Genomic DNA, 13,144 nt, shown 5'->3' with positions numbered 1-13,144 from the left:
CTGCAGTGTGTCTGTGTGTGTACAGCCTCAGGCTGAGCTTCTTTGTCCATTTTTTCTACTGGGTAGTTTGGTCAGGAAGAGAAAAGACAATTTAGCACAATATTTAGAGCACGAGGAGTTCACCATTTCTGACAGTCTACAGTGTTGACTAATGACAGCATCCCTGCACATCTCAAGAAATTATGATAACCTCAACAGTGACTTCCTACAAGTAGCAGGAGGAAGTATGGACTATTTCTTTGATTATTTTCATACTACAAAACCTCCTGCTTTCTTTTTCGCTACGTGCCCTCACCCTACAGACCTGCCCTAACACCACCCCAGAGAGCAGAAGCATGCCTGTCTCGTGCCCTTTCTCAGGTGCCTGTATTACACCATGGGCAGGGTGTGAACAGAGTCCAAGGGATCTGCCCTTTTCACCGCCTCCTGGGGCCAAGCCTTTCCCTCTACAAAGCCACCCATCTTCTGCTTTATGGTGAAAACGAGCCTGTGCCTCACCCATCTACCTCCCGCTCACCACCAAGCAGCTTTTACCAGGGAAAGCAAGTCAACCGGGGACACCTTTCTGATTCCTTCTGCTGAGAAACAGGATAACCACCCCTAAGGTGAGCAGAAGTGACAGTAAGGGGCCTGCTTTCCAGGGGCTGGTGAGGTTATTTGGCTGTGCTGTTCTGGAAAATGCCAGCCATCAGTTCATGCAGGCTGTGGGGCTGCAGGAAGCCAAGCGGAGGCATCTCAACAGCGGTGCTGCCGGACCTATGCTGCACCACCCCATGAGGTAAACCTGTGGTCACAGGGCTGGTTTTGCCTCCTGCTGAGATGCTTTTGCCACCGAGTCTTTCTCCAAGTTTTGGTGCAACCGGTGCCCTCAGGCTAGGGACTCAGAGCTAGGCTCAGCTTCCGTGTGGTGCATTGCACCCTCCTACCCTACTCACTGCTTCTGCCAGCATCCAGGGGCTGGTCGAACAGGCCAGCCCAACACTCACAGAGCTGGGGTAAGCAAGAACGCCCAGCCAGAGCCGTGCCGCTTGCACTCAGGCTGCGTTTCCCATTCCTCGTGTGGGGCTGCAGTCTGAGCCCACCGAAAGTGGCAACAGAGAGGGCAGGGCTGGCAGCACAACACTGGTGGGGCTGGGGCCGCTTCGGAGCTTTTAACTGATTGGAAGCATCCTGGCACCTTCCTTTGCCATGGAAGCCACTTCTCCACAGTGCCTGTGGGGTCCTGTCAGATGTAAAGCAGAAGGAGCCCCGAGCTCCTCCGATCTGACAAACCTCACCCGCCCCTTCCTCCTCCCCCTCAGACCGCGTCCCTCTGGATACGGCTCTGTGGGCAGATAGACATGATCTGAATCCACTGCCTCTCCCGGCCGGGGTCCTCATAGCTCTTGTCTCCACCCCAGGCTCCCTTCACCCTCCAGCCTGGGGACACGGCTCAGGAAGGGAGCTCTTCCCCGCAGCCTCCCTTCCCCGCATGGCTTTGCATTTGAGCTGCTGCTTTTTTTTTTTTTTTCCTTCCCCTCCTCCTCCCCCCCCCCCCCCCCCCCCCCCATTAATTTTTAATTAAGGAGATGTCTCCTTCCTCGCTTGTAATGAATAGCTGTGTGAAAGGCTTTTCATTTTTTATTGATATATACCTCTATATATTTATCTATGTGGAGGAAATGTGTGCATGTGTGTGAGCGAGTGTGTTTAAAATATCCCCCATTAAATTACTGCTATTGATTTTCTGGCGTGGAGACAGCATATAGTATTCAGCATAGAGCTCCTCTGCAGGATATGTTAAAAGGCAGCAGTTTGGGTTGACAAAGGGCACTAAATGCAGTATGCGTCAAATAGACCATCGCTCAATGAAGTCACTTAGCTATTCAAAACATGTCCAGCCATCACTCAACCGTTTGCACCAAGAACAGGGGTGGGGGGGTGGGGGAAATTCGCGCTTCTTCCTGGACACAACCATTTCCAAACAGCAGCTTTAGCTTGCTTTGGTGAGAGGCATCAGGACATAGACAGTTTATTTCCCCCTCCCCCCTGCCTTCCATCTCCCAGTGCCGGTCTTAGGAAATCAGTTCTGCGGTACCCACTCCCCGTTCTCTACCAACGGGGAGCTCCAGGCACACCCAGCTTTGGCGGACGCTGACAGGCACAGACGTTATCCCTGGACATCCATAACGCCCCAGCAGCCCACCCTCCAGCTGGGAGCTGATTCATAAACAGGGCTTTTACACCGGGCTGTAATGTGCACTTTTGTGCTCTCGCTCACTTCGTGCTATGTGTGCCACACAAACCACACATTTACAGTGGTTGCCCCTATCCCTCCGGCATGGGCTGCAGACCACCTCCCCAGCCCACATGTACACCAATAGAAATACTAAGCAACACCTATTTAAAAGCAAATCACTGGCCCCTCTTTTCTAACCCCCTCCCTTAGGAACGTCTGATTCCAGAAGTTGGCTGCGGTGATGTCTCTTCTGCCATCAGACATGTCACTGAGTTGCTGTTCAGTTTCACCACATCAGACTTAGGCTGATTTTTTTGTGTTTATTTTTAGCCTTTACCACAAACCTTTAAAAAAAAAAAGAAAAAGCCCCAAACAAAAACCAACCCCCAACAACAAACAAAACAGGGGAAAAATCCCAGACCCAAACCAAGCCAATCAGACACCAACTAGACCACTCTGCACCCAGCCCAGTGTGATGTGGTTTCTTACAGACATTACGAAATGCTCTGAACTCTGCTTGAGATGACTGGAATCATCCGAATCACTGTACGAGGCGTATTGGACATAACAAGGTTGCTTCCCCTTCCCTCTTTTTTCCCTCCTCAAGTGAACTAATAATCACATCTAAATCACTTTGCAGTCACCCCCTCCCCACATCTCCCCTCACTCCCAGCCTTGTCTTTGCAAATAAGCCATTTGCAAAGAGAGCAATTATTGCACTCTGTGCCTACAGCCAGAGCACAGCAATAACACAGCATTTTGGCATTGCTTTCCCAGGCAATACAAGCAAGCTGAAGACAGGCAGACCACACAGTTGCTTTTTGAAAGGGTCTCTTGGTGTTTTTGTAACACACACAGAGTATTCCAGTTGAAGGAGAAAAGTGACTTTTTGGGGAAGGTGAGGTGTGGGGGGGCAGAATGGGAATGGAGATGGGAACGGAACAGACAATGTTTTGCCTGTCTTCTTGCCTCTGTGCCCTGAGCAACTGAGCCCACTGCTCTTGATCTGTGGTGAAAGGAATGAAATGGGAAAATGGTGGAATGTGGAGGGATTTATATGGAGGGGGAGAGAAACGTGGGGCAGTGGGAGAGGAAAGAGGGGGGTGGGGGGAGTGGGGAGTGTGTGAAGATCCAGAATCAAATACCTTCCAGGCAGCAGGTTCTCCATAATCCAGAATGGGTCATGACTTCCTCGTTCTTTTTGCTGGTTTCGTTCTCACTGACAGTTTTAGTCTTGCAAACCCCTCTGGAGTAAAGCCAGTAGTCGGTCCCCACAGCTATGGTCATCAGGCTGAAGGCAGCGAAAGCACCAACGGTGGTTAAAAGCATCTGAACACCTCTGTCAAAGAGCCCCATAATTCTTCATTATACAAATACCCAACCGCCTTCTGATTCTTGGGGTGTGTGTGTTTAATAAAATAAAAGAATAATAATTCCGACTAATAATATAATGGGTTTATATAGAGAGATAGATATCAAAAAAGGGAGGTAAGAAAGCCCACGGAAAAGAGTGTAAATTAGAAAGACCACACGGGAAGAGGCTTGCCTTTTAAATCGGAAACGTTCTGGTTGAGATATAAAAAAAGGAAAGAGGAAAAAGAAAAAAAAAAAAAAGGCGAGAAAAGAACCAAGAAAAACTAAACAAATAAAGAGAGAACCCCCCCCAAAACGAGACGCCTTAATCCCTTTTTCTAAAATTCTGGTCTCCAGTTTCCATATGTAATGGCTAATTTGGAGATGGCTTCCACAGTGAACAGGGGAGCAGCAGCAGCATCCTCAACACAATCTCTCATTATCTGGACCTAGACAGTTAGAGACTGTAAGAGCAGAGATGCAACCTTCAGTCTTCTTGCTTAGCTCTGCAGCCTGCGCCATGAAAATCCTTTTCCTTCCCAGTTATCTTCCTTGGGTTTTTATTTTTTTTTCCCGGCAGCGGCAGTCGCTCCAATCCTCTCTCACTTTTTCTTGCTTGCTTCTCCTTCCTTTGGTTCGTTCCTACCACCAAGCCAAACTGCCCAGTGTACTGTAAGCCCTTGATTTCAGCTGAACAGGTGCCGAGGTCTCGCCTCCCATGGCTTTTCCGCACAGCCGCGGCGCTCGCTCCCGGCGGAGGTGGGCGAGGAGAGAGAGGGGGGCTCCTGGGGGAGGGGTAAGGCGGGAGGAGGGGGACAGGCGCGGCGCCCCTCCCGGGCGGGGGGCGCGGAGCAGCGCCCGGCTGCGGCACCCCCTGCCCCGCGGCGGCCCCCGGCGACTCCCGGGCCCCGCTACTGCATCAAGGCGGCGGCGGCGACGCGGCGCTGGACGGCTCTCCCGCGGCGACGGTGGCCGGCGGTGCCGCAGGACAGCTCCCCGGGCGGCGGCGACAGCGGCGGCGGCGGGGTGGGAGCAGCACTGCCGGGCCGGTGGTGCCGCAGGACAGCTCCCCGGGCGGCGGCGGCGGCGGCGGGGTGGGAGCAGCACTGCCGGGCCGGTGGTGCTGAAGGACAGCTCCCTGCCCGCGCCGCCCGCCCTGCCCGCACCGCCCGCGCTCCAGCATCCGCGGGCGGCTGCCGCCCTCCTCCGCGCTGCGCGGGCAGGCGGGCGGGCAGGCGGGGAGGGGCGGAGGGGCACCCCCCCTCCCTGCTCCGCTCCCCGCTCCTGGCCCCTGCGAGGGCTGGGTGCTCCCCCCGGCTGCCGCGGAGCCCGGAGGAAGAAGGCGTAGCTGGGGCTCTCCCTCTTGCTCACTTTCTGCCTTTCTATCCCTCCACCTCCTTCCCCCCAGCTCAGCCTCCTTCGCAGCCCCGCCAGACGTGCCCAGAGCTGCAAGTGCAACCCTGCGGGTTAGACCCTCACAAAACTTCGGTCAGCCCTTGCTCGGCCCGGGAGATGGGCAAAATGTAACGTGGAAGGGTAACTTGGAAATAGGACTGTTACTATGGCTGCTGTTAGGATTTTTAAGTGCTCTCTCTTCACTCTTCTCGGGTTCGCTGCAAATTGCATATGTTTCGGTGTTGCTCGTTTCCTGTCCCTCTGTCTCCCCCTGACCAGTGTTGTGTGAATCCCCACGTTCCAACTTTGCCTTTGCAGCTCTCTGTGAAATCCCAATGCCCGCTCCAAGCAGCAGACATTTTGAGAAGATGCTTCACGAGAAAGGGTGATTTATAATTATCACTATCATTTGGTTGAGGAAAGGAAGGACCAAACCCGATTTCCTTCTCCCCCAACTCCCACCCCCTGGAAAAGTAATCCGCCTTTCATGTCCTCGTTTCACACGGAAAGATGCATGAGCTGAATGGGTGCAGGCTGAAATTTGTCATTGCTTGAGTTTCCCCTGTCAGACACAACCCGATAGTACCGGGAACGTACACAAAATTGTGCAGTGCTGACATCTAAGTCTGTCATAATCCTCTCTCTCTCCCTCAGCAGTATCATTACACCAGGTTAATTACATTAGTCACCTCCCGGTTCTATACATGGAGCTGCTCATTAATGCAACAGCCATAAAGAAAGAATCTCATCCTTGATGCTAGCGATTTGGTTTCTCTCTGATCGGATTCATTGTTCAGTGAGGAAGGGAGCAGAAGAGCTGCTCCAGGTTCACTGCTGTTCTGTGTGGGAGCAGGCCTGGGGGAAGGGGGTGCTGGGAAGTGGAACCATTTGGAGGGTTTCAGTCATACTGCAATTTCTTAATTCTATTTTTTTTTTGGCTTTTGGCCTCTTGTCTTGCAGGACGACCTGCCCCAGGACTGCTGCACATGAAGGGCTGCATAGCAAGCAGCAGGAGGGCCACTGGCTGTCCTACAGACCACTGGTCATTTCCTCCACCTGGAGGGCAGCAGCCAGGCTGCCCTTGGAGCTGATGCTGACATGGAGGTGTTCAGTAGCAAGCACTCATGGTGTCTGACACAACCACGCGCAGATCTTCACCAGTAGGTAGGAAAAGCCCTGGGAGAGCAGAAGGGGTAGAGGCTGCTACCACTGAAATATTTTAGGGGGACAAAGAGTCCTCACCCAGGAGTGTCCTGGCCTTGCCCTCTGCCACAGGAGCTGGGAACCACTTCCTGTGCTCGCAGAGCTGCCAAACGGCTGAGGATGGGTAAGGGGGGAGGAAGGCCCCCATGTGCCTTCAGCTCTCGGAGTACAGCCCGCTGCAAGAGCGTGGAGGATGGCAGCTGCGGACAGGCTCTCTGAGCTGTTGTCCTTGGTTCAGAGAAATCTGAGAGTCAGTGAGACGCAGAGAGCACGCCCTGAGCTGGTGGGAGCTGCAGGGACGGCCTGTGTTGAAGAGGAGGCTCTGTGAGGCCCTTCTGAGACGTTCTCACTGAATTAAGGAAGAGGCCCTAAAGAAGGAAGGCATAAGGGAGGAGTAAGTAATTTTTTTGATCTCTAAGGCATTTTCTTTTTGTGTTGGTTGCAATTCCCCTCCAACCCCACCCCAGTCTTCTCATTCTCCAAAGTAGGTAGAAAAGCTGGGCCAGGAGCCTGAAAGACTCTGACAAGGAAAAAAGAAACCCTTCAGCTGGCAACTCTGGGACAGAAATTCACCAAGCACCAACATCACATATAGGGGTGGGAAAGACACTCTGGAAATCTGTGGAGCTCATAGCTCCGAGGAAGGTGGGCTCCTCAGTTACTCTGAGCTCCCAAAAGAGGTGTAACATATCTCTTCAAATAATGCCACACGAGCATCCTGGCTGGAGTGGGTGGAAGCAAAAAGGTCCTCTGAAGTCCCACACATCCTTACTCACAGGGTCATGCAAAGAGAAGAAGGAGAGGAGGGGTGTTGCTTGCCTGGGTAGCCTCTGTGGTGGTTTGTTTTGCCTTTACTAAGGGTATTGCTGCTTTGGGGCAGAGTATGCTGGGCTGCACTAGCAGAGGCTGTCTGTGGGTTGAACAGCTTCCTTCTGCTACCACCTGAGTCTAGAAAAATGAGTAGGGTGAGGATTGCAGAGGTTGTGGATTTGGGCTTGCAGGAGACCCCAGCACTCTGGGGTAAATACATTGCAGATCTATTCTATGACAGGAAAAATACTGCTGGAATGTCAGCATGACATATCTTTACATTTACCAAGTCCAGTCAGATGCAGAGGACAAAAGAACAGCTGGGCCAAAACAGAGACACTCAAAATGATCCAGAACTGTTGCCTCTGTTACATATTTCCACATCTTGGACAAGTTTGGTTTTGAGTGACTGCAGCAAGAGGAGAGGGGCATGTTCTCCCCAGAGAAACTGCCAGCATAAGAAGGCCAGGTTTGCAGGGTAGCATTCTCTTTAATCTCTGGCTAGGAGGAATGACACCTATGGGGGCTCAGCACATCTCAGAATCAGGACTAAACATGGCTTCCTGCCTTGCTCTTCCCAATTTCCAGAAATCTCTTCCTGCTACCCTACTTATGTACGCTTAGACCACTCACAATAATCCCTCTCCAGTTCTAAATGCCATGGCAGAACACAACAAAGGCAATGCAAATGCCAGACTGTCCTGTGTGACTGCTTGTGCTGTGGCTTAGATGCTGTGCTGAGATTTCATCTTTCCTACAAAGAATCATTAAAAATGGTAATGCAAAGCAAGAATCCAGAATAAAAACACTGTGACAGATTTTAAAGACGCATCTTGCTGAATAGCTCAACACAGAATGACATCTACAGCAGAGTAAGGAGAGAGAAATTAATAGTCTGGAGGAAATAGAGAGATTTTAAATTACATTTTAAATTACTTGAAATGAGAAGCTGATGAGACAGGGAGCTGCAGGAAGTCTGCTTCCAGTGGCAGACCAAGAGTGTTGCTATTTGTGGAGAGAAGGGGCAGTGCCGTAGGAAAAATAAAAGGGGCACAAGAATGATGCAGGAAGGGAGATGAAGGGCATGAAGTTGGAAGCAACTCCGTGGGATGGTAATAGAAATGAACAGAGTGTTTGTGGGTCGAGTGCTGCAGTGGAGCTTTTGAGCACAAAGGAGAAAATCAGACAGTGATAGTATAGGAAAACTGTTATCTGGGAATCTTCATCCTGGGGAGGCCATCTCAGAGGAAGCTGCTGTAATGAGATGGAAAAGAGATGGAGTTGGTACAGCTATATTCACAAGCAGAGCAGAGGTGTTAATAGGCAGATACACCAGCAGAGGAGATGTTAGGAAAAATAAATTTGGGTTAGGGTGATGAAAGCCAGTGGGGCAGAGACTACAGAAGTGAGATATGATGCAGAAGGAAAACTGAAATTTAAGAGATTTCACTGGAGAAAGTTGAAACAAGTCACATATCACATGGTTAGACACAGAGAGGGGACAGTCAGAACAGTCATCCCTGCTATCCAAAGCTGAGAGTCTCAAAGCACTTAAGAACTGTAATTCACATCATTTGTGCTTATCAGTGGTTTTCTTAGACCAATTTAACAAATTAAGGAAAGAAGATTCTTATTTTTTTGCCAGATATTGGCAGGTGGAGATGATAGAGCTAGAGCTGGAGATGAGATAGAGACAAGGAGATAAACACAGATGGAAAAAGCCTCAGTGGTCCTCTCCTCTTCAGGTTCATGTAACTTGAGGAGCCACATAAAAGTTTAAACACCAAATATTCAAATACTACAGAAGAGTCATCTCTAGTGTAACACTGTGACCAGAAAGGAAAAGAGGAGAAGGGAGGTGCAGGGCACAGAGGTCTAACAATCAAAATGAGCAGGTTGCCATGAAAAGTTTTGCTACCCTGAGAGTGAATAAAACCCTGCAGTGTTAGGCAGGAACGGAGCCAAGTACGAGGTTATAACAGTACAATACATAACCCCTCAGTTTCTGACCTGTATCCTCTTACAAGCTAAATGTTGTGCAAACGATTCATTTAGCCTCACAACGTTCTTACAAAGTAAGATATGCATTAGTTTGCAAAGGCACTGAGGTACTGAAGAACTGAGCACCTGGTTGTAAAGTCCATCAAAACAAAAGTAGTGGCACTGGTTTTATCTGGGATCTGGCTGCTGTTACAAATGAGTTGGGTACCAATGGACACCAAATAAATCTGTCCCAGATTGAGTCTTGCAGCTAGAACTCCTGTGCTTTCCATGCAAGAGACTCCTTTTTCTCACAGAACCTTTTCTTGCATGATGTGGTAACTTTTGAAATGTTCGCAGCATGAAGATGGTTGGGAAACAAAAATGTCATCTCATGAGCCCTGTAGGTTGAGTTCTTCTAAAAGGGAAAGGCTTCCTTCTTTAATTGGAAGAGAGAGTGGGAGAAGACTGGGATTCCCAGGATGAATTTTTCTGCCGTGATGAACTGTGGGGATGTGAACTGTTTTGCTTCCCTTTCTCTTGCCATGCCATGCTGAGGTTTGTATGTGCAGCAGCCTCCTAATCAATAGGAATAGAAAAAAAAAAAAAAAAAGGAAAGAAAAAAAAAAATCAATGCCTGCAACCCATTAGCTCTAACAGAGGGCAGGCTGCTAACAAGCCACTCTAGCTGAATTCCAGTAGAGTGAAGATATATGCATGCATATATGTGTATTAGTGCCATGGTCTAGTTGACTGGCTAGGGCTGGGGGATAGGTTGGACTGGATGATCTTGGAGGTCTCTTCCAACCTGGTTGATTCTATGATTCTATGATATATATATACACACACTCAAGTTTTCTGAGTGAGTAGCAGAGAAAATAAGTTGTGAAAACATTCCCCCTCCCACCACCATGTCTATCTCCATGTATTTACATAACTATGTTAAAGACACTATCCCCCCCAATCTGATACTGTTCCTCATACTTTTCCACTCCAGAGTATATGTTTTTCTACACTTGATCTATAACCACAGGCTACCTTCTAGATGGACAATCCTGTGTGCAAATAAACATATTCCTTCCTCCCTGTATAAACCATACACCACAGAAGTCACCTTGCGACCAACTCATTCACAAGCGTGCAGCTATTTCTTCTCCTTAGCTGTATCCCCAGGTTCTCCATGGAAATGCTCCTTTGTTCTTCCCATTCACATCCAAAAGCAGGCACAGGTAGCCTCCAGCAACATCCACCTATATCCAAGCCTGGAAGCATATTCCAGGAAAGAAAAAGTTGGAGAAAAGGCTATGGCACAGATTTTATAATCAGAACCTGCCCTAAGGTTAAGGTACAGGGAAAAGGTGTCTGGAGTGGATGTGAAAAGCAAAGGGTCTTGCTGCCTGTTGTGTGTGAAATGTGGCCAAAAATAAATGTCTTGTTCCAAATAAATAAAGCCTTCATCTGTTCATCCTCTGATACTAACTGTAGAAGACTCACTCCTGATCCTCATGGAAGGGATGATCTCTCCTGGTCAGCTCCAGAATCCATGAGCTTAAAAAGCTCTCTTTCCTTGACAAGCAGGTCTACAAAACTCCTATGAGGAAACGTGCCTGGATTGTGCTCTGCTTCTTCAGGAAGAAAAAAGTCTGTAATCGTGAAAACACATCAGTGATCAGAGAACTGCAAAGAATAAGGCAGGGAAGAGAATGGCCCTGGGCTTTTTTTCTGAATTGAAAAGTTTTCAGAATCTACCTGGAAGCACCAGCACAATGACAAATGCTGAGGGAAAGGCCTTCGGTGAGGATGGCTCGTGTTGACACTGATTGATAGCCTATGATAGCAGGCTTTCTTCCAGTGTAAAGGGCACAGGTGGGGACAAAGAAGAGGATCCTGTGCAGCCTCATCTATTCAGCATCACCATTGAAAGTCACAACCCAGACCAGACACGAGCCTTTGCCATTGGTCCTCTACAGCCATGGAGATACCACTGTTTGAGGCAGCCTTCCTCTCAGATCTGGTGCTACTGAAGCAGCTAATCTTTTCTGCAAGCCAGTTACACACACTGTTGTCTTCTTTAGGACATCTCCAGCTCTTCTGTCTGGTAGTTTAGGATATCAGAGGAAGAATATTGAACTTTTAATTTCTCTGATGTTTAGCAGTAAATCAGGATTAGGAACATTCTAATTAAAACAAGAGAAATTGTTAGTCTCTGGGATAGGTTATTTAGTCCCTCTGACTTTTCAGAGGGATAACTCAAAAGAAACATGTATCCCAACATCTGTTCAGGAGCACAGTGAGTGGATGATCTTAGAAAACTCAAGATCATCAGGTCTTACTGGTGCCAGTAAAAAGGCTGCTGATTTAAAAGTGAGAGGGTTTGCTTCTGTGGTCCTATATAGTCAGGGAGGCATCCCATGAGAGGTACAGGTACTTAAGACACTTTGTTGCAGAAAGGCAGCTGGTGTACTGTGTCCATAGAGCTGTTGTGTGAATTCCTAGGATTTGGTTTTACATTACTATTGTAAAGGTTTAGGATCCCTCCCTAAAGAGGAAGTAGGTTAAAGACATCAGATTAAGGCTGTCAGATGCTAGACTGGAGCATTATAGTGATGCACAGAAAAGTATACCATGGAGAGAAATTGAAGAGAGGTGATATTCTCTGCCTTGGGAACAGAGGCCTGTTTTAAAAAGGAAGGCAAAACACATATGTCTATTTAGGCTTCTGACTCCATGTTTAGACATCGAGGAACTGTCCTGATTTTCAGATGTGCTGAGCAGTCAGCATCTCACATTGATTTTGATGTAGAGGCTCCAAATACCTCTGAAAATCTGGATGTCTGTTCTGACACCTTCTTGTCATTTTAGCAGTTTAAATTTGACCTCCAGTAACAACAAAATTCTGAACAGGAATGAAATCAGAAGCCTAAAGGCCAACTGCTGGGCTCATTGGAATTTGACACTCTCAGTCATTCAGTGCAGCTACTGACCGCTGGTGAAAATGTCTGGGAATGGTCTGAAAGCACAGTTTACCCACATGTATAGTGGCAAATCATGGGAAGTGAGGTGTCTACTGCAGAGCAAAGCAGTTCCTAGCAGTGCAGTTGGCTCATGCAGCTCTACTAGATCAAGCTCAGGACCATGATGATGCCCTTCTGCTGCCTCTATGGGTCTTGGCAGCACCAACCCAAACAGAGGCTGCCCAAATATTTCAGCTCATCCTCCAAGGGTGCTAGGATATGGTTGTCCTTTGTGTTTCTCTAAGGTGTGTGCTCTGTTGTCTGGTTTACCACAGTAAGCAAGCCTGGCAGGGGGCATGGGGAAGCATACCTCAGCCGTGCTCCTCCCTCCACATCACAGACACAGGAACCTGCACAGGAGAAGACAGCACAAAGCAGATAAAGGGAATCTCAAGTCAGCTATTCCCTGGGCTGAGGGAGTGGCTGGGAGAGGAGCAGTCCCCTGTGCAGAGCTGGCCCTTCTGTGCTCACCACTGCTGCACTCTTTGACAGGATACTTTCCCAGATTGTTTATGCCTGTTAGCCATCTCCAGATGCCATCTTTCCAGTAGCCTGTCTGAAGGGACAAAGCACTTCTCTATTTCACAGACCATTGGGACTCTTCTCTGCAACTGACCTATATTAGTTATAAGCTTCATTCGTTCTGGCCTGCACTCCTCCCTCTTTTCTCCCACATGGAGCACATGCACTGCTCCTCCCCCTCAAACAAACACCTTTACACATCCAAGGACATTGTAAAAATAAAATGATCACAACCTGGCCCTCTGGGAACCTCGGTTTTACAGTTTGTCCTGCTCTGATGCCAACAGAATTCACAACCCAGTTCAAGAGAGACAGACAGTGAGTGAGAGAAAGCAGGCAGACTAGCATAGACAGAAGGACATGGAAGAATTGAGGAGAGAGAAAAAAGAGCAGGAGAAAACAAAGAGGGCAAGTAGAAGGAATAAGCTGCAACAACCAGGGGAGGCATGTAAACTAGGAGGCTTGATCACAGCTGAGGAGGGGAGAGTGGAATTACAAGGAGGAGTAAACATTTTAAGTGGTAGAAAGTTGGAGGAAGAGGCAAAGAAGGAGATGGAAAAAAGGCAGATGAAAGAGCACAGAAGACAAAATAAATGTTCAAGCAGAAGGAAAGTCAAGTAGGCAGCAAAACGAGGTGGTGTCTTTGACA

The 13,144-nt window shown here is 48.7% G+C and overlaps 1 protein-coding gene across 2 annotated transcripts in view; it reads right to left on the bottom strand.

The window, feature by feature from the left end:
• Positions 1-4,393, bottom strand: part of CACNG2 (calcium voltage-gated channel auxiliary subunit gamma 2) — a 54,447-nt gene extending 50,054 nt beyond the window's left edge. Inside the window, exons 1-2 of one of the 2 annotated variants that reach the window (XM_064155336.1) lie at positions 4,057-4,392; positions 3,364-3,509 (exon numbers count right to left, since the gene is read on the bottom strand). In XM_064155336.1, the coding sequence (XP_064011406.1) occupies positions 3,364-3,505 (142 nt within the window). In that variant the 5' untranslated portion in view covers positions 3,506-3,509; positions 4,057-4,392. Of the gene's footprint in view, positions 1-3,363 lie in introns of both variants that reach the window. The other variant, XM_064155335.1, reaches the window with a different exon arrangement.
• Between the last annotated feature and the right edge of the window lie 8,751 nt (positions 4,394-13,144).

The sequence above is a fragment of the Pogoniulus pusillus genome, chromosome 15, assembly GCF_015220805.1.
Source record: "Pogoniulus pusillus isolate bPogPus1 chromosome 15, bPogPus1.pri, whole genome shotgun sequence".
In the NCBI taxonomy this organism is placed as follows: domain Eukaryota; kingdom Metazoa; phylum Chordata; class Aves; order Piciformes; family Lybiidae; genus Pogoniulus; species Pogoniulus pusillus.
This window is presented reverse-complemented; position numbering and strand designations above follow the sequence as displayed.